The sequence below is a fragment of the Leishmania infantum genome, chromosome 12 (genome assembly GCF_000002875.2).
Source record: "Leishmania infantum JPCM5 genome chromosome 12".
NCBI classification, from domain to species: Eukaryota; Euglenozoa; class Kinetoplastea; order Trypanosomatida; family Trypanosomatidae; genus Leishmania; species Leishmania infantum.
The window spans coordinates 526,277-546,513 of record NC_009396.2 but is presented as its reverse complement, the minus strand read 5'-3'; the positions used below and the strand labels follow the sequence as shown (position 1 = coordinate 546,513).

General features: G+C 59.3%; 6 protein-coding genes across 6 annotated transcripts; all 6 read right to left on the bottom strand.

The window, feature by feature from the left end:
• Positions 1-372: 372 nt before the first annotated feature.
• On the bottom strand, positions 373-2,241 carry LINJ.12.0880 (conserved hypothetical protein; the record flags this gene model as incomplete). The annotated part of the gene is made up of 1 exon (XM_003392296.1): positions 373-2,241. One exon carries the CDS (start codon positions 2,239-2,241, stop codon positions 373-375), a length of 1,869 nt encoding a protein of 622 aa, XP_003392344.1.
• A 458-nt stretch (positions 2,242-2,699) lies between these two features.
• LINJ.12.0870 (conserved hypothetical protein) lies at positions 2,700-3,341 on the bottom strand (the record flags this gene model as incomplete). The annotated part of the gene is made up of 1 exon (XM_003392295.1): positions 2,700-3,341. The coding sequence occupies one exon, from the start codon at positions 3,339-3,341 to the stop codon at positions 2,700-2,702; it is 642 nt and encodes a 213-aa protein (XP_003392343.1).
• Positions 3,342-4,372: 1,031 nt separating this feature from the next.
• LINJ.12.0860 (hypothetical protein, unknown function) lies at positions 4,373-6,292 on the bottom strand (the record flags this gene model as incomplete). Its single annotated transcript, XM_003392294.1, has 1 exon — positions 4,373-6,292. One exon carries the CDS (start codon positions 6,290-6,292, stop codon positions 4,373-4,375), a length of 1,920 nt encoding a protein of 639 aa, XP_003392342.1.
• Positions 6,293-7,781: 1,489 nt separating this feature from the next.
• LINJ.12.0850 (arginine N-methyltransferase-like protein) lies at positions 7,782-8,813 on the bottom strand (the record flags this gene model as incomplete). Its single annotated transcript, XM_003392293.1, has 1 exon — positions 7,782-8,813. One exon carries the CDS (start codon positions 8,811-8,813, stop codon positions 7,782-7,784), a length of 1,032 nt encoding a protein of 343 aa, XP_003392341.1.
• A 2,943-nt stretch (positions 8,814-11,756) lies between these two features.
• LINJ.12.0840 (conserved hypothetical protein) lies at positions 11,757-13,076 on the bottom strand (the record flags this gene model as incomplete). The annotated part of the gene is made up of 1 exon (XM_003392292.1): positions 11,757-13,076. The coding sequence occupies one exon, from the start codon at positions 13,074-13,076 to the stop codon at positions 11,757-11,759; it is 1,320 nt and encodes a 439-aa protein (XP_003392340.1).
• Positions 13,077-14,313: 1,237 nt separating this feature from the next.
• Positions 14,314-18,432, bottom strand: LINJ.12.0830 (metallo-peptidase, Clan MA(E), Family M1; the record flags this gene model as incomplete). The annotated part of the gene is made up of 1 exon (XM_003392291.1): positions 14,314-18,432. The coding sequence occupies one exon, from the start codon at positions 18,430-18,432 to the stop codon at positions 14,314-14,316; it is 4,119 nt and encodes a 1,372-aa protein (XP_003392339.1).
• Positions 18,433-20,237: the final 1,805 nt, after the last annotated feature.

Here is a 20,237-nt window from a genome sequence, read left to right as displayed (position 1 = left end):
CAGCCTCCTTTGAGCCCGCCACGAAGACAACGGGCTGGAACAGAAGGACCTAGATTGATCACACTTACCGAGAAGCACCCGCTCCACACACACGCACACGCACACAGAACCACGTGGGGGGTGTTGCTGTGAAGCCCACAAGCCGACACATACACTTTTCATTAACAGGCAGCGCAGGGAGAGGACCGCATGCAAGCACACGCAGAGACTCACAGCCCGTTGCCGACAACGAAAACTGCCCCCGTTCCCTACAAGTGAATCTCCGACAATGTCACCTGCGTGTCTTCCCCCCTTGTGCCCCGGCTCTGCGCCCCGTCTCCCTGCTCCAGTGTTAGCGCCACTACTTGCGAGCCGCTCGGTTCCCTACCCACCTCAAATGGGACCCTCGGCGTCGTACACTAGCGCCAAGCGCGACAGATGAGGGAGCAGTGCTGCAGAGCAATCACTTACCTTCGTACCCAAACCCTGCACGCATTCCAACGCGTTCTCAATCTTCATCCTCTTTACTGGGAGAGCACCGGGTAGGATGCACTCCCACATCAAAAGTTCGTCCAGGCAGCTGCAGAGGCACTCCCGCGTCTGGCCCAGCACCGCGTACACAAAACTGAGGCAGTTGCGCACCTCATGGCAGAGATAATGGAAAGGGAACAGGTGCGTCGACAAGTCACTCAGCAGCTTGCTGAGCTCGTCGGCGTCCTTCTGCGACACGTCATCCACCATGCGTGAGCGGACCGTCGCGCAGGCCGTCTGCACAATCGGGTGAAAGTGCTTTGTAGCGTCTTTCCGTGCCGTAGGCAGCTCCATGACGAGCGCACGCTCAAACGGATCCTTGTTGCTGCTCTGGCATCGCTGGCACCGGCACACAAAGTAGTAGCCCTCGCTGAGACGCTCGCGGCGCAGACGGGTTGGCCAGTAAAGCTGCGGGATGTAGGCGATGCTCAGCTCCTCGCCGACGTGGATGGTGCGAGTGGTGATGATGGCGTGCCGCACCGTGTCAATCGCGCAATTTGGCGTGCAGGAGTGGTTGAAGAATGAAGCGATGCTGTTGCCAGCGTGCAGCGCCTGCGCCACGCCGAGCCCGCTCGGGTCCGTCACCTCCAGTGCGTTGCAGCATAGCACGCCAATGATCGTGTATAGCGTGGCGGTCTCTTCTTCCCCTTTGAACAAGTCGCTCATGAGGGGACCGATCGGGTGCAGCGACTGAATCACCTCATCGACGTGTGCGGTCAGGGTGAGGACGCGTTCGTGGCCCGCACGCTTCGCCTTTATCCCAGCCAGAGTTGTGATGCAGTGGTACGCCAGCTCAAAGAACTGCTCCGGCACATCGAGCTTGCGGGCTTCAATACCCTCCATCATATCCGACAGCCGCGTCATCCGTGCGCACTCGAACCTCTCGTGCTGCTCACGGTGTGCATCGGCGCACGCAGGCGAGCAGTAGACCACCATGTCGCATGTGGTGCATGTCGAGTGCTTCTCTTTCTTTGCCTGGGCGTTGCCATCATCCTTGTTGTTCTCCTCGTCACCTTCGTCCTCATTCGGCTCCTCTGCCGCAGCGTCAGCGATGTCGAGGCCGATAACCTTACTGCACTCCACGCAGCAGCCCCTTCCGGCAAAATCCTCGAAGGCGCCGACGGAGAAAGGGGTGAGCAGGCTCACCACCTCCACAAGAGGAGGCAAGGTGCGGATGGCCTCCACTCCAACACCGCACTGCCCGCGAACCAGCTTCACCCCGGCTTCCGGTGACCGCGCGAACGCCTCCGTCACGCTTACGCGCTCTCCGATGAGGCGAGTGAGCGCCTCGTCGATGTTCTCGCGAGTGCTCGGCTCCAGTGCGGGGAGCTCGTAGATGGCGCGGCAGAGGTGCACGAGCGCCGCGGCACTGGCGGTGCCGAAGCCGGTGCTCACGCTATCCAGGGAGGGGTCGACCAGAGCACAGCGACCGTAGAAGGCGTTGGCTTTCGCTAAAATCGGGTTCGACGCAAGAACCCGCATTGCCAACGCGGCACACTGCTCCGTTTCCCCCATCTTAAAGAGACACGTAAGCGCGTTTCCAGCGCTCTTGGTGAACTCGTCCATAGTGCACGCAGCGTCCTTCCCGTGCCGCTCCTCGTAGAGCTGCACCGCCTGCGTGTAGTACTCGGCTGCCTCAGCAGGGTCATCCGCGAAGCAGGCGTTACCCTTGAGGCGGAGCTGCTCCATCGTTTCTCCTTGCGCGAAGGCCCCAGACGGCGCGGCAGGCATGGCTGGCGGAAAACAAGTGAGGCGGAAAAGATTAGGTGCCGCGTGCTTTACTATCTAGTGCGCACATGTGCGTGAGGGCGGGCGGAGGGAAGCGTCGCATCCCCGACACGAGAGGGTTAGTGGGCAGTACAAGGCGAGGCGAGGGAGACAAAGGAACCTGCAGCACACTTGTGTGAGGGGAGCAGAGAGATGTGCTAGCGAGAGTCGCAACAGTGATGAGAAGGGAAAGGGAGTTATCGGCATGAGCATCGAAGAGTCCCTCGTGAACCTCATCGCAGCTTCGCAGAGAGTGCGCGCATTTTCTGGCTTCCGGGCATCGTCCATTTTCGCGCCTGCATAGCAGCGCTTGGCAAAAAGCTTCACAGCAGAAAGTACAAGCAACATGTACACCCCTCCCCTCACGTACACGCACGCACACAGACAACTGCGACGGTTTCTCAGCAAGTCGTCATGGCAACTTAACCCTTGCCTCCGACCGCTGCCGCCCGTTTTGAGCGCCGTCGTCGCATTACTTCAGTGTTGCGGCTGAAGCGTAGGTGCTCCAGCATGTCGGCTCCGATGGCAGTAGTCAGAGCCTCTCTGGTGGGGTGAGAAAGGAGCTCATCCACCTCGCGATCGCCTCGATCGAGCGGTGGTCGAGTGCGCACCACCGGGTGCATTAACGGCACCGTGAAGAAGGGCACCCTTCCGTTCGCCGGGTGCTCCACAAACTCGGTGGGAGGGATACACCACGAGATGTAGTCCTCGTGAGGGCGGTTCATCTCCTCCCGCTCCTCGATGGCGCGAAGGGCCCCGATGTGCAGCGCATCAAAGGATATGCGGGGGTCTGTGTTGAGCAGTGCCTCCATGTACGGCGCTGACATGCATGGCGGCATCTCTTCTCCGCCCCTCAAGACGCCCGGTATTCCCACGAGCACTTCACGGCCGTCTGCTCCGGCGGGGAAGGGGTCTTTGATGTCAACGTCAGCGATCTCGATGGCATCGGCATCTCTGTCGGCATCCGCGTTGTAAGCTGCTGAATCGGGAAGAAGTACAGACGCAGGCGCCACGGCTTGCCGCAGCTCCTTGTGTGCCTCTTTTTTTACCGGGAGCCCCTCCATAGGCACAGCCGTCCTATCAAGCAAAACAGCGGACAGTCCAACTGCGACAGTGGCGTATCAACCCGCTAAAGGGGCGGGAGCAGAGAGGGGGGAGGCGGAAAGGCGACTAAGCGTCGAGCAACAAACCAGAAGAGAAGGTGATCTGGCACCAGCGCTGTAGGGAGCAGTCTTTAGAGAGTTCACGACAAGGTCCTACACATCTCACCAAAGGTGTTACGATCAGCGGCTGCCTCCTTGCGGAAGGCAATTCGGTCGATGCTCTGTCACGGCGGGGTCCAGCGGGAGAGCGCTGCTGAGAGCGGCACAAAAAAAAAAACGGAAAACAGAGAGACGCGGATACGGAAAGTGCGAGCTTGGTGAGCCCTGGGTTTGGCACGCGCTGCGGTGCGGTGCCCCTGCCTCGGAGGAGGAAGCGGAGTGTTGGAGCAAAAATAAGAATGAAAACGAAACAAAGGAGCCGAGCGGTGGATGAATAGGCGGAAGAGTGCACCGGGCGAATCAGCCAAGCCTAGAGACGTGCGCCGCCGCTGTGTGGGTCGCCGACAAGCCTCGATGCTGTCATGACCGTCATGGGCGTGTGTGATGGTTAAGCCGAACAAGGGGCAGGTGCAAGGCTGCGACGCCCGCATGTGCAACACGGCACTAAGGCCGTCGGTAGCGGTTCTTGACGGCCCATGTGCATCTCTGGAACAGAATTTCTCTTCGTTCTCAGTTACACTGGGGCTGGGGTCCATCGAGTTGAGTGTCATGGGTTCACATCGCAAGTTGTAAGAAGTGTATGTGGGGGGGGGAGTGGATCGGAGGGGTCGAAGGGATGAAGGTGCAGACTCGTGCGGAGACACATAGACAGAGACACAGAGAGAGAAACAGTCACCGAGTACTCAGACTAAAGGGTTGCAGCAAAGGAGGATGGCGTGGCCAGCGCTCTGACAAGAGGGAGAGGGTAAGAGAGAAAGGGCATCAACGCAGCGAAGCACAGCCACCCCCCCTACCCGAGCGGATGATGCGAAACATACTCATATGTGTATGTGTCAGACAGCGTCCTGCACGCTGGACTCGTTCTGCAAACGAAGATGCTCATTCCATGCGTAAAGCTCCCGTCGGCGACGCTCCTTTATTGCACGCCTAGTGAGCTCAGCGGACAGGGTCCCAGCGGGCGATTTGGTGAGAGCCGAGGCAACGGAGTTTCCTGCCCCGGCAGCAGACATGGTAGGCGTCAAAGGTCTGTGGCGGTCCGAGGAGTTGCTCAGGTAGCGGGGCGTTCTACTGGGACTAGCGCACAGCGTTCGGGCACGATGAGCGGAGTGACAAGATGGTGTGCAGACATCGCTGCCTGACAAGGTCACCCTCGCGCCCTCACCACAAGTCGCGCCCTCCCTCATGAGCGTTGGACGTACAGACGCACCGTGAGTCAAGGCGGAGCTCGCTGAGACGCGCTGCAATGGAATCGAGGCCTTCACAGCATGCCCTGACGATGGCAAGACGGAACGCAGTCGGTGCTGCTCTGGGGGGTGCGTGATATGCACCACATCTGAGACGTCGTGTGCCGAGGCCGTGGGTGGTGTGCTACATGGATTTTCAGCGACAGGGTTGTGGGACAGCGGCGGTGTACCGAGCGGACACGACTTGACTTGTGCAGGTGTGGCATTGTTGCTCTCCGTTCCCTGCGACGCTGGTGCCATGCAACTATGGCGGTGATGAGAGCCGTCACCTTCCATTAGTGGTGGCATGTTGAGGGGTTGCAGCTCGCTTGGAGATGACTCGGGATACGACGTGGGAGCGCATTCTAATAAGTCCCGGGCGTTGGTGGCAGGCAACCAGGCCACGTGGCTGCCCGCTGGCGGAGGGAAAGCGGTGTCCATCATCGTGGGATAGCCCGGGGTGCCGGTGATACTCGGCACGGATGGGGTCGATTGTCTGTTTACGGCGATCGGCGGCATGGGAGGGCTCCACAAGGAGGCGAAGGAAGTTGTCGAGTCATCAATCGCACTGGGGCGAGTCAAATGGTGCGACGCGGACGGGTGCCCGGCTGTGCGCTCCTCATTTTGCTGACCCGAGGAGGTCGTGCAGCGCGACTCGAGAAGCGGTGCCAAGTGGACTAGAGGCGCTGCCTCCACAGTGGTCGGTGCAGCTTCGCGCAAACTTGACAGAGTAGATGAGTGCGTCATGTTTAGCGTCTGTGGGAGCGTGAACAAGGCAGTGACGGTTGCCCGGCCGCTCATTGGTGGGCCATCTGCAGCGGCGACCCTCGGCATCGGCGGTGCCCCTTCCTCTCGTGCAAACAGCGGCGTATGCGGGGAGAACGACGCAGACACCGCTTCTGAAACGGGGGAGAGCACCAGCGTCGGCACAGCTGAGCGGTCAAAGGCCTCGAGTTGGCGCCGCGGCCCGTGGTGGGTTGTCACGCCCGCGTACTCGCTCGCGGAGCTGTCTGGTGAAATCCGCAATGAGGACTGCGATGCAATAGGCTCATCGGTGGTAATCGCAGCTGGCCGCGCGGAGCTGACTACGCAACCGGAACTGCGCACCTTTGGACGTCGCAGCGCCATCGCGTCTGCGGAGTGGCTTCCGGGGTGCCCTTTCGGCACGTGTTCCCTGCGCCGGCGAGCCTCGCTCCTGCTCAGCACACGGCTTGTTTGCGGAGGGACTAGCGCTACAGCGCTGGTCTTGCACACGGACAACGCGGTGCGCCGCTGAAAGACTGGCTTACTGCGCAAACAAGGCTGCGCAGCTACCACGTTGATGCAGATCTCGCTTGTCAGCGGGAGCGACGGCGGCGAGGGTGTTGTTTCAAGCAGGCTGCTGCGGCTGCGCAGACGCCGTGACGGTGGCGGCGGTGTGTCGAGGTCGCTTGAAAGGGGTGCCTGGCGCACCACCGGAGGGATACCGCGGGGACCCGCCGGGGATCGCGACGGTTTGCGAGTGCCCTGCTGTAACGAGGGCTTGCGCATGATAAAAAATGATCTGGCTACGCCTGTGTGTGCCTTGATGTGCAGGTTCTACCACGGCGTTTTCGGAAGAGAGGCGGGTTCACCGCGGCTGCGGCGGGTGGAAGTGCGCGTGTCGAGGCAACTACGAGCGAGGGCATACAAAGGTCGTACGGAGTACGTCAGCAGAGCACGTTGACTTGGAGAGACGGCACCCCTCGTTCGCGGGAATCACGAAGGGCAAGCATGTTGGTCCCCAGCGAAGCAGCACTGCCTCCACATCCAGCGCACGCGCACCCAGTTGTTGGGCCATACATCAGCCGCCAACGCAGGAAGTGAAACGGAGACGGCCACTACAGCTGGACGCTCGGCTCAAGTTTGCCGGTGCGCTTTCCGACTCCACACTCACATACGCGCGCACACGCGTGCAGAGTGCGGGTATGCTTACACTACATGTTTACGCCACTTGGTGATGTTTGTCTGCACTTTAGAGTTAGCTTACCATCGGATCGCTCATACATCAGCATGGCCCATCAGATACAATCCGCCATCATGACTTGCTTGGCAGGTGCAGGGAGAGTAGGTGTACAAGGAAACCCAGCCATGCTTGCGAAGGGATATGGAGAGGCAGAACGAGCAAACCCAACTCACAAGTCAAACTCGCATCTTTATACCCTATCACGGACACATGTGCAGCGTCACGGAGGTTCACCTCACACGGATTCGTGGTGAAACTCGCGTCGCGCTACCGTCCGTCCGCTGTCTTTCCGACGGGCAGGAGAGCAACGGCCACGCGCGTCCAGCCGCCACCCCTCTTCCTCACTCTCCCTTCCCAAAGCTCGACGGAAGCTGTCTGGCAGATTAGTTGCGCTTTTCTCTCTTACCTCGCCATTTTTGCTGGCCGCAGCGAACGGCAGGCACACAACGTTACGTGCGCAGCGCCGAACGTGGGCTGGCAAGATGACAAGCGTTAAAGTGTCCTGTATGTCTTAAGCACAGACTTATGCAAAACCGCAAGACACACACAGCCCCGCGGGGAAGAGGTGGAGGAAGGAGAGATCGTGGGGGCTACTGCCCCCACGGTCACGGAGGGCTTAACAAGGTCGCTGTCGGGAAACTCACATGTTTCCTTTCTTTTTTTCAGGAGTGATAATCGTGAGTGTTACGGTAGCGGGGGCGCCATCCATGATCTCTCGGCGCTCCATAAGCGAGCCCTTCCACTGGTGAACGTCCGTGCAGAACCGTAATCTCAGAGGCCTACATCGGTGGGCGACACAGTTTCCTGTGCACGTAGGATTCTCTCCAATGGCTCGCGTGCTCTTTCCGCCCACAACTGTTCTCCATCTTGCTGATCCGAGAGCAGACACAGCTCACATACTCATGTATATGACTGCATGCAGTCGTATCCAGGCAAGGCCGCACTTCGAGTACACGCGCTGCGCCCCACCTCCCTCTGCCTGATTCTCCTTTGACCTCGTCAGGCTTTTTTAGCGCCTTTCCATCACTGGCGTCTTCACCGGAGGCGGAAGTCTTGGTCGTAGTGGCACGCCTGCAGCTCACCATCGAAGTCGATGCGCAGAGAAATGTCTAGGTCCCGCGGATTTCCCGGGTTCGGCACACACTTTATCGTGAAGTTCGCCTTCTCGCCCCGCTTCATGATTAGCGGATGGAAAATGTAGAGCACGGTCTGCCGCCAGTGTGTGGGCGGCACCATTGGCGACGTGTTCAGCACCACTGGATCATGGCCTGCGTGGAATGGGGTGTCGAAGTGGACCGAGATGGCGTGCACAAAGTCGCCCTGCTTCGCCTCCAGTGCGAAGGTTCTCGTGAAGGACAACTCTGCCTCCGTCACCTTGTTGATGTCGAAGGAGAAGAAAGGGACAATGTCGGTGATGATCTGCTCCGGGTCGACGGTGTCGATGAGGGGCTCAATGTAGCTGAGGCGCTTGAAGTAGGAAAAGTCGAGTCCATTCACGTTCTTCCAGATGTCGAACTTCTGCTCGATGTACTGTGGGTCGGTGATGCCGCATGCGTACATGTTGGCGCTGTTCGGCAGAATCTTCACATCTGGCGTACCCCAGCGGTCACGCGCGTAGAGAACTGTGTTCAGCATGGACTCGTACAGGAGGAAGTAGCCCATCCACTCGCTAATGATAATGTCCACCTTCTCATCCAGGTCCAGCTCCTCGACCTTGCCTTGGATAATGGTGATGACGTCGCTGAAGCTGTTGTCCTGCACAATTCGGCGCGCCTGGACCGCCACATTGCTGCAGTCAATGCCGATGACCTTGCGCGCACCCGCGCGGGCAGCAAACATGGAGAGAATACCAGTACCGCAGCCAACGTCAAGGACGACCTTGTTCTTGAACATGTACGCATTACGCCAGATCGCATCGCGATAGGCCGTCGTGCGGTGGTAGTCTTTCAGCATCTCCATGTGAATGCCATAGTGACTGTAGGAGTCGAAGTAGTAATCCTTGTTAGCCGTTGTCTTCACCACGGTCCCCTCCGCCGCGGCCTCCTCACACTGTTGTGCCGAGGACATCTGGAACGCACGTAATGCTCGCGACTTATTGGGCAGCAATAATTGGCAGCGGTGAAGACGCTGTGATGTTCGCATGCGATAGGTGCACGATGCTGGGCGCATCCAATACAAGCGATGCGCAGGGCACCACGCAAGTATGTGTGCGTGTGTGTGTTTGTGTGTGTGTGTGTGTGACGAGGGGGGAGGGGGTAAAGGCGCGTGCCAGTCCGTTGCAATGGCAGACGCAAAGGCAGAAGCGTCGATCGGCCAGTTCGACACACACACACGCGGACAACCGTGAGTTAAGTCACAGAGCGATGGAAAATAGAGACAGAGAGAGATGGTGGCGTAGGGACAGCCATCGTCATGTCAAGGCGACGCCTCTACCACCAACGCCGTGCCCGTGTGAATACGGCCGCGAGGTACATGAGGGAAGGGGTGAGCACATGCCATCAAGTCATAGCCCGTGCTCAGCGCTCGAGAAGACGATTCTCGTCAACGAAGCCCAATAGCCGGCTTCGCAGGAAGAGAGACACTACGAGTCTTTATGAGCCGTTGAGGAGCGCCTGTTCAGCGGCATGTGCTGGTGCGTCTCCAGTACCACCGCACGGTGATATTTGCTGTTCGCTTATTTCGACCTTCTCCTTTATCGCCCCCTTATCGGTCACCAAGCATGCAAACGGAGGGATACTTAGCCGGCTACGAAGACCTGGAGGACGTCGCTTCTCTGCACTCACTCTTGTACGCCCCTGTGTTCCCTACAGACCGCGATATCGGTGCTGCTCCGTGCACACCACGATAAAAGGAGAGAGACATACGCAGAGGCGCGCACACGGGGACACACAAGCGGAGGCAGGTCGTGGGCGGAACGCACGTGGGAGGAAAGGGGGAAGGACTTGCTCAGGGATGGATCGTCGTCCTTCGCTGTGGAATAACCCCTCCCCATTTCAGCGTCTTGGCCCACTACGACGGAATAGCGTGTTCTTGCTGCTCGTCCGTCGAGTCTGCTTCCAGCATGCATGCCCCATCAGAAACTCAGAGGCACGCAAAGCCACGCAACTCCTTCGCTCGGCAATATCGGCCTCTGTGTTCCTCCTAAGCCACTGTGTTAGGCTACATTGGCGAGCCAGCCACCGGATGTGGCCCAAGAAGAGCTGCAGTCACCGGAAGTCGTCTTTTCCTGCTTACATCAACAACGAGCAAAGAAATGCCGCCTGAGCAGGGCTCACAGCGGACTTGAATGGAGGTGGGGGTGCAGCTGAACGTCTGGTGGCAAGAGGTGCTGAACGAGGAAAGGTAGTGTGCGCACTCTTGAAGCTGAGGAAGCGGAGACAAGGGGCCCGCAGCACATGACAGGGGGGGAGCGTGTTGCGCTGCATGAAGAGCACATTTTTTTCGTGCGGCACCTACTCAGGGAGCGAATCCCTTCGCGCATTACATAAGCGCAGATGGGATATGAGAGAACAGCGGCATTGTGCCCGTCTGTGCCTGTGCGCGTGCGCGTGCTCACCGTAACGAGGGCGAAGCCAGATTAGCACAAGAGAAGAAACCATTTTGAAAGATAAAGGGTATTCGAAAAGGAACAAAAAAGAGGGATCACACACACACACAAGCATATATATATATATACATCTACATTTATGTACGTGTATATATATATACATGTAGATATATATGCATAGCCGCATATACGCATTCATGGACACGTATAGCGATAGCTAGGAGGGAAGAAGAAGACAGAACAAGCTACGGGAAAACACCGTAAAATAAAACTCGAATTGGCCAAGCGACCACAAACCAGTACGTGCGCGACGAATCATAGTGGTAATGCGAAGACCGCTACAGACGCCCCCGTCAAACCGACACCAGTGCAGAGAACGGAGAGCCGATTGGGGGGAGAGAGGGAGAGGGAAAACGAGCCACAACATCAGCAGACGCACACGCTAGGGCAGCGCACAGTATTCGCTTCTGGCTCGTCAACGCGTCCGTTTTGCTGCCCCATAACATAAAATCAAACGCTCAACACCACCGTCTTTACTCTTCGCCAACCCCGGCACGGTAAGAGGTCCATCGCGTGATGCGAAGCAGTCGCAAACGCACGCGTCACGGAACTTCGCCGACTCCGTCACTCGAGTATGGCCTCAGCCCCAAACTCTAAATACTCGCTCTACAGGTCGCCTCACAGCCGCTCCCCCTCCATGCCAACCTCCACGTTCTGCATCCCCGCGCAGTGGCCTCAGCCTCTCCCCACACTAATACCCCGTGTAAGGGCCGGCTGCGATACGTTTGAGTCAATCGGGCACTCTGCCCGTCACCTGGATAGTACAAGCGTGTTCAGTGTCGCAGGTCGCTCCGACGAAACAACATGCGCGAGCTCAGCGCCGGCACCAGCAGCAATGCATGTGGGTTCACCGTGTCGTAGGTACCTGACGCCATGTCAGAACCAGTAGTAGCTCGGCATTGGCAGGGGACAAGGTCTGTCAGCATACTACCCGCCCTCCTCCTCAGAGGGAGAAAGCGGGGTGCGCGTGCAAAGAGGGGAGGGGAGGGGGGGGGCAGAGGAAACACGCGAGACGAGCGACAAGACGTGGGTATATGCACACTTGATGGGGGAACGGAGGGTTGGGGGAACGGGCACGGAAAGGACAGCAGCGGCATCAGCCGTTGATACAACGGACTCTCCTCGTCGTCAGTGGCTACCGGCCTATTCCACAAATTTCAAGGTATGCTCAGGGGCGAATGACGCCACGATTGCCCCTCCTTCTCATGCATTCACTGTAACAGTCCACGCCATCTATTCACTCTCTGCGCACACAGATCCCATTGCGCCTCTTCCGTTTGCCTCCGCACTTACGTTGTGAATGCCGCAGCCACCGCCGACCTCCGACTCGGGCGGGTGTGACTCTCTGTCAGCTTGTACCAGTGCCGAGACATGATGGGTTCGCCGCGTTTTGATCGCTCTTTTCAGTGCACCGCTCGTTCGGATGGGAGGGATGTGGAGTCAGGAATACTCTGACGCCGACGGCCCTGCCCGTGGCCGGTGACACGCCTCGCCGGTGCCGAAGACGACGCACTCTCCTCAACCACCAACGGCGACAGAGGCAAAAACAGAGGGCGCTTCCGCATGCCTGCATTGCGCTGCTGCGCATAGCTATGCAGCCACTGCTGCTGCTCAGCGTAAACGTAGTAGACCAGCAGCTGCTCCGTCACGCTGTCCACATCGAAGAAAGCGTTTCGATGCAGTTTCTGCTGGAGAAGCGCGGCGTCCTCGCGGCGGACGTAGATGGAAGCACACCCTTTGCCGCGCTGCAAGGCGTCGGCGTCAGTGTCGTGGTGACACTCTGCGCGGTGGATCACAATATCCGGGTGTGTGGCGTAGAAGAAGCGCACAAGACTCTCAGTGCAGCCAACCTCCTTTACTGCTTGGCCGATGAACAGTTTCGAATACATTCCTGGGGCTCGGCAGCGTAGGCAGCTCTCACGGACGACGTTGTGCCTTTTACCGCAGTTCTCGCAACTCCACCGGCTGGAGGCTGCGAGACCAACCTTAGGGGAGGCCAACAGCTCTGCCTCGTACGGGCAGTCGACCTTATTCACGTCACAGCAGTAGACGATGGGAAACATCTGCTGGTACTCCAGGAAGCGCTCTGTGATGTGGACAAAGTTGTTTGAGCCGGTGCTGTACGCCATCTCCATCACGTGAAACTGCGTCCACATGTGGTAGCTGTGGACCGGGCGGGACGCGCTCAGCGCCGCAGTAGCATCATCCTTGGACGGCACGTCAGACACGGTGCCGCTGCGGCGGTGGTGACGGCGATGGGGCCGGCGGCGAGAGGAAGACGACGAGGCAGCAGACGAGTTGCCGACCACCCCGTTCGTGGAGATGTCCGTGAGCGACTTGGAGAGACCATCGCTGAGCATATTCTCCGAGTCTGTCCGGCTGTGTGCATGAGCAGAGACGCTGCCTAGCGTCGTCGGATCCGGCGGCATCGCATTGCGCGGCTTCGCCGGCGACGTCGGCTGCGCTTGCACAAGTCGAGCGGTGGAACCCCAATCGAGGTGTTCCTCTTCCGCAACGTCTTCCATGGCGGCAAAGGTGGCCAGCTGCTGCAAGGCGCTTGGGTCGCTGTTGGCTGTTATGATAGTGCTGAGTGCCGTGAACTGGCTGTTCATAGCGCCGTCGGAGATGATGGTGAGGAGCAGCGCCAAACCAAGGAGAAAGCGGCTGCACTCGGGCACCGCCGGCCCCTTCTTCTTCTGCGGCTCCGACGTTAGATGCAACATGGTAAGAGGTGCGCAGACAGGGAGTGAATCCGTCGAGATAGGGACGGAAGAGATCGCAGGAACTGCGAAAGAGGGATGGGAAAGCGGGAAACAAGAGGAGCTCCCGCGCTCCGCAAAGAGAAAGCAAGGCTGTTATGTACTACAAAACACAAGCACAAACAAACGACGGCGCGCACGGGTCCGCGCTACCACGGGTGCGCTACCTCGGCCAAAACAAAAAGAAGACAACACAACAAGATGGCGACACGAAGCAGGGAAGAATGATGAACTCAAAGCATGCGAACAGCTGCATGATCGGTGATCCGAAACAGCACAGGAGGGAGGGTTAAATCGGACCACATGTGATGGGCGTCGATGGGTGTTGGTTCGCCATGCCAGGAGTGTGGTGGCCAGACCCGCCCGCGCGCACACACACAGGAGAGGACAGAGAGGGCGAGAGAAACGGGAAGGATGCAGAACAGAGTAGCGTGTCAGTTGTAGCAGCGGTTCTAGTGCACGGAACGCAGGGGTGCAGTTCGAGCAGCAGACGGTGAGGCCTATGGTTGCCTCGTGGGGGGAGGCGCGGGCGACGGGCTACCGAGAGAAGCGTGCTGCTCTTCCTCGGTGCGACTGCGCGATCCAGAAGACGCTCTCTCTCTCTTGTTCACTTTCTCTGCCTTTGCTTTCCACCACGGCGGCTGTTTCTTCGTCTCTCGGCACTCGGGAGAGAAGGGAAGCTATTCGTGGGATGAGCAGAGCGGCGATGCCGCCCGCAAAGGACTGCTGCACGAGCATGAGCATGCGCTCGCGCATGCAAATGCGCCCGCCTTACCGCCGAACTGATGGCGCGAGAAGGGGAGGAGTGGTAAGCAGCAGTGTGTACCCTCCCTCCTGGTGTGCTTTCCTGTCGAGGTGCATGTTCGTCGATGGTATGTGTCTTGTTGTGCACGGCTTGATAACTTCCCGTGCTCTCTCTCTCTGCACGTGCACTTCCGTATTCACAGAGAAGGCGAGAAAGAGGGGTGCATATGCTTACGCACATACTACGTGCATCGACATACATGACAATCGAAGCACACAAGCTCACTTGCGGGAATAGACGCTGCTACCACCTCCGCCCACAAAGCAGAACAGCAGGAGCTCAAAATGTAAGCGCACGGGCACACTAAGCGTTCTCTGCCTCCCTGCCAACTGTTTTTCGTTTTTTTATTTCACCGCCTGTCTGTGCTTCCTTCTACTTCCTTCTGCGCTCCTCAGCTCAGATGCTGACACCGCCGCAGGATTCGGAGTGGGTGCAGCTCTCGTTCCCCAAAGGTGTGGGCAACTGCACCGCCGCACTGCTCTCATCGTGCACCGCCTGCCACGACCTTCGGTGAAGCTGCTCACGCAGAAACTGGTCGTAGTGGCTGCAGCAGTAGCCCATCCAGACGCAGTTGGACTCCATGCAATCCAACGCTGCCGCCACCGCAGGACATTGCTTGCGCAGCGCGCTTCGCTCTGACACAGCCGCACTGCTCGAAGAGGACAGCGGAGAGGAGACATTTGCAGGCAATTTCGTGGACGAGGACGAGTCCGTTGGTTGCACGCTGTCGGCGAACTCGACGCCTTTGTACTGCTCCACACCCCTGATGCGGGCAGCGCTGTGCGCCGATGGGCCACCCTGCGCCAGCAGCTTCAGCTGTGCGATGATGTAGCCGTTCCCGCACACCTCAGCGCCGTAGCGGAGAAGAAACTCTAAGGTGCGCCGGTCCGTCACAAGGCGGCGGCTTGACAGCAGGTTGAAGAAGAAGCGCGAGTTGCGGTAGAGCCCCATCACACTAGACGACTCCAGAAACGGCGCGGCATGGAACACTTTTGTCATGAGCGGGAAGGCCGACTCCTGGTCGAGCGCGAACACCGCGGGAAGGACAAGCCGCAGGATGCTGCGCCGGTGCGCCTGACTCACATTCACCATTCGTGGGGTCGGGGCCGGCATCCCGCTCACACGGCGCAGCTCGTCACGGTCCAGCCGCAATAACTCCACCGCGACAGCTGCGGCTGCCACCCAGTACTCCAGCCGGCCCTGCGTGACGAGGTGCGACAGCGCGATTGAGCCGGCCTGGATGTGGCTTGCGTCCTCGAGGTCGAAGTCGCCGGCGCATTGGTCCGGGTAGCTGTGCCAGCTCGTGCTCTTCGCGCTGGATGGCTCGGCCACGCCACCTGCGGGGTTGCAGTAGGAGGCAGCGAACACATTGCTGCTACCGCCGTGGTTGGCCGCTAGGGTACACGAGAGCGGCGCCACGGAGCGTGTGACCGAGGAGGCAGCGTGCCCCGAAATCGACGCGTTGGATACACTCAGCAGCTTCACTGGAGATGACGGAAGCGGGACGGAGCCGCACGAGTACCAGTTTGCCCCTCTGCTCATGAGCGCCGCCGGCTCGCCGCGAGCTGGCAGCGCCCCCGCGACGGAAATCAATGCCGCTGACTGCAGCGGGCCGCTATTTCCGGCAGTAGGAAGCTTCGTAGAGAGCGGGGAAGCTGCGCCTGCACCTGAGCCAGAGGGGAGCCCTAGGCCGGCCGACACGCTCGCCATCCTCCGGTTTGCGACGCCGCCGGAGCCCGCTTCGTTCGCGGCGGCACCACAGGTGCTGCTGGAGATGCTGCTCGATGGATGGGCGTGCGAGTCGCCGGGTGATAGCAGCGCCCTCAGTGACCACTTCGCCGTCTCCTCTGCCTCTTTCACTACCGCCGAATTGTCGCACAGACACAACAGTTGTAGGATGCGGAGCACGAGCTGGCGGGAGAGGTGGATCGAGCTCTGAAAAGATGTCGTCTTATCTTGGGCGAGGAACGACAGCACACGGCGTCGCTGCAGAGGCGTGTAGAGAGTGTTCACAAACTCCTTCACGATCGAGTGACAGTAGCAGTGCTGCACCAGCTGCACCAGCGTGGTGAGCGCGTTGGTGACAAGCTCCCACAAGAACGAGTTCATGGCCCCAGAGGTGCCGGTAAGGCGCAGCAGCCACTCAAAGAAAAGTGTGCAGCGATCGCCGGTGTCGCCGGGCTGGTGGCCGAGCTGTGATTTGGCGAAGTTGATGAAGTGCAGCGTGATGATCACGCGGTCCTCCTCCGAGAAGAAGGCGACGAGCTCGAAGAGACGGCGCCACGACGCTGCGTCGTAGTCGCACTGAAAGAAGCCGCTGCCACCTTGGTTGAAGTAGCGCGTGCAGCCCGGAGCCCCAAAGAGAAGCGACGACGACGAAGTCTGCTGAGGTGCGGGGGAGGCTGCCGATCCCGGCATCGCTCCCGTTTCAACGCCGGCGTGGCCAGGTGCCGCTACTGGCTGCATGAGAGGAGTGTCGTCTCTCGTCGTCCTCAGCGTCGACGCAGATGTTGGACAGGCAAATTGGTGCTCTGCCTCTTCGAGAAAGATGAGACTGGCGTTGGCGCAGCCGCTCGGCGACCACTCCACGGTGCGCAGTGGGATCGAGAAGGATGCAGTGACGCGACTGAGCGTCGACTCCGGCGTCCACTCAAACGATGCACCGACCGGGGTGGAGAAGAGGTCGATCACAGGTGCGTTGGACTTGCGGCGCTGCTGCTGGAGGTACTCGACGAGGAGGCCGTGCTGCTTGCTAGGAGGCACGTACTGCGTGATCGTATAGGACTCGCCCGGCCTCTCGTAGATGTAGAGGTAGGGGTGGCCCACCGTCTCCACCATGCTCAGACAAGCGTGAAGCGCCTTGACGTGCTGCAGCTGTGCCTCGCTGCTGCAGCGCTCCTTGGTCGTGTCAACGATACAGTCAACGAGGTCTTTGGCGTTGATCGCGCGGCCGGCGAACCGCACCATCAGCAGATGCGTTGCACGCTTCAGCCACTCCACGCCAATGATGCTGAAGAGCATCCGCAGCACGCACGCCCCCTTGCCGTAGCTTATCGCGTCGAATGAGTCGTAGATACGCCGTGGGGCCGGGTTGCAGCAGTCGACCGGGTGCGTCTCGCGCGGGTCCGCGTCGGCGAGCAGCGCGCTATTCATTATATTGCACAGGAACTCGTTCCACAGACCCCAGCCAGGGAAGACGGCGTTGACGAAGAAGTACTCCAGGTAGCGGCACATGCCTTCCTTCAGCCATAGACCGTTCCACCACTCAATGGAGACCCAGTCGCCGAACCACTGGTGGCAAATCTCGTGGCCGATGAGCCGCGTCACGCGCTGCCGGCGCTCCAGCGGAGTCGTCTCCGTCACGACAAGGTAATCCTTCAGCAGGTTGACCATGCCCCAGTTCTCCATGCCAAGCACGCAAAACGTCTCCACGCCGACCACATCGAGCTTCTTTAGTGGCAGCTGCACACGGAAGAAATTCGTGAAAAAATCGACGGCTTTGGTGGCTAGGTCGAGCGCGAAGCAGCCGCCACTGCTCGCCTCTGTGTGCGGGAGCACCACACGACACAGCACACCTGAGCGTCGCGAGCGCTGCTCCAGAAAGGTGAAGCGGCCGACGTGAAACCCCACAATGCACGTGTGCAGTCGCGGCGTTGTCTCAAATAGCACGCAATGCCACGACGGCGCCGACTGCGGCAATGATGCGGAGGCGGACGTCGACGACTCCGGCGCCTCTCTGCGGCGGTTGCTGGTGTCCTCGCTCGTGCCCTGTCGCTTCTGCGCGGCGTACGGGAGTGCCGCCACGCTTATGTCCGCCTCCACTTCCGTGTTCGACAGCACCGTCTGCGCGGCGGTGGCAATGACAGACAGCTGAAAAGTGGCTTGAATCGCTGGTTCATCAAAGCAGGGGTAGAGCCGGCGCGCTCCGGTCGGCTCGAGGTGCGTGCTCAGCACGGCGGCATCCGTGGAGTTGGAATGGAAGAGCCCTTCCATTTCCGGCGGCGTCGCGATGACGCCGTCGAAACGGTCAATAATGAGCACGAAGGTGTCGCCGAACTTGCTCGGTAAATGTGCGGCGAAGGCAAGCAGAACTGTCTCACTGATGTCGATCTTGTCCAGGCCTTGGCACGCAACATAGCTTCCTTTCTCTGTGCTGAACGGTCGTTGCCGCGAGGCCTCGTCGCCAAGGTGGTGGCTCGGGTGAGCCGGTGGGGCGGCGGCTGCGAAGGCGCTCGAGGGGTCGGCGGGAACAAAGACGCGTATGGATGATGCCTCAAGGCGAAGGTCTAGCGCGTGAAGGACAAGATGGCGAAGAGGTAAGGAAGGCGCCTCTAGTACGCGCATCGTTATGTACACCGAGCCAACAAAACTGTGCTGCTGCGCATCCGGCTGAAACTCGAGCGCGTAGTGCTGCGGCAGTACCAGAGACGGCATTCTGAACTCCGGCGTCTGGAGCCCCTGGAGCACCGCCTCCGGCACAGGCGACAGAGACATAGAGGACGCCATACCCACCATCAGCGACTCTACAACAAGAGCGGTGATCGATGTATGACGGAGTCTTGAGAGTACGCAGCGCTGTATTCCACCCGTCAGCGGAGGCGTGTTGTCCGCCGATCCCTGCGAGCCCCTCTGTGCCGTCCAAATACCACATGCACCCTCAGCACCTCGAAAGGACGGTACAGAGGCGGAAGTCGGGAAGAGAAAAAAGTTATAGAAAAGGAACCTCAAGGTGGCATTCAGCACCAATGGTAGCGGACGAGCAGGCGAAGGCTGCAGAAGCAAGCACGTCGCTTGCACAGCGCGGACTATAAGAGATGGGCGCCGACCAACGCGTGCGCATGTGCCTCGTTACGATGGGGTACGACGGAAGACGGACGGAAAGCCGGTAGGACGCACACCCTGCACCCCACTGCAAGTCGCATTCAAGCAGCACGGACGACCACAAGAACAGAAATGAGCGACGAAACGGAACAACGACGTTGTGAGGAAGATGGGTTGTATGAGGATTGGCTACGGCACGTGAGTGCCCGAGAGAGAAGAGGCCGAAATCAGGAAGCTGTGCAAGAGTAAATCCGCGGAAAAACGAGAGAAAGAAATGTGGCGCGTCGCCACACAGCGAGGGGCAAAGCCGGCAGATGGCCGTCGGCGCACGTCAACAACGGCAGAACGAGCTAGCAAAAAAAAAAAAACGGAACGAGGAATGGAGAAGGTTCACAGCCGGGGCGCATGCGTGCCCTCTCACACGGCAACAGACTCCGCAACAGCTCAAAGAGCCAGAGAAGGGCTGCGCGGGTAGGGACAGGAGCGACCCGCACCGACGAAGGCGAATAAACTCGCGAAAGACCCAAAACGGGAGAGCTGGCCGAGCGTCAGAGTAGAAACAAAAAATTGCGGAGAGAGGCGAGAGGGCGCGCGGGAGGCGGCATGGAAGAGGTGGCGGTGCGCTGTGGCCTCAACGCCGCTGGCGTGATGTGAGCTGGCGTCCTTGGAAGTCTGAAGCAGAAGCGAAGAGCCTAACAAACAAATAAAGCGAACGCGTGCATGATACTCTGGGAGATGATAAGCAGAGGTGCTTGTGCGGCTTCCAAGACTCGATGTCTGAATGGGCCTCTGCGCCGCTCGTTTTGGCGTCTTCTCGCCACCGAGTACGTCTTCGTGTGCGTGACTACTAGCGGGAGGGGGCGCGGGTGCCGGGAGGGGGGGGCTCTGACGGCAGAGTTCGGAACAGAGAAGAGGAGGATCGATGGGAACGAGAGAGTGGGACGCACAGGAGCAGAACCTGAAAGAGCGCGGAAGCCACAGCGCTGCCAAAAAATTTTCGGGGCAGCTGCGGAGAGCCGCAGATCGGAGTTCAGCAGACGCGCAGTGCACTTGCACCAAAGTACCGGTGAAGGGGTAGAAGGAGGTGAGAGAATGGCAGAAGCAGCCACCACTAGCTCGCTGCGTTGCAAGCAGACGTGCAAGTGTATGTGTAAGTATGCTAAATAACGCGAAAGATAACGTGGCCGATGTCGTCAGGCATAAGGTGAGCAGCACATGCGCCTTGCATTATTGTTCGTGTGGAACTCAGCCGGCATGCGTGTGCGACTGTCTCAGCACATGCACTGCCCATATTGTGTTGCTTCTGACTTCTTTCTCTGGCAGGTACACAGTAAAACGCGTCGGCAGTGGCGCTCTTAAACAGTAGCAGACAGACGGGCATTAAGAGAACGGGAGACGTGCGCCATTATGCCAAAGGGCCGCCTCGGGCCTCCGTCGTTTTTTTTCCGCTTCGCTTCCCGGTAGAGCACAGGTTGAGCAGGTTCTATATACACAATATC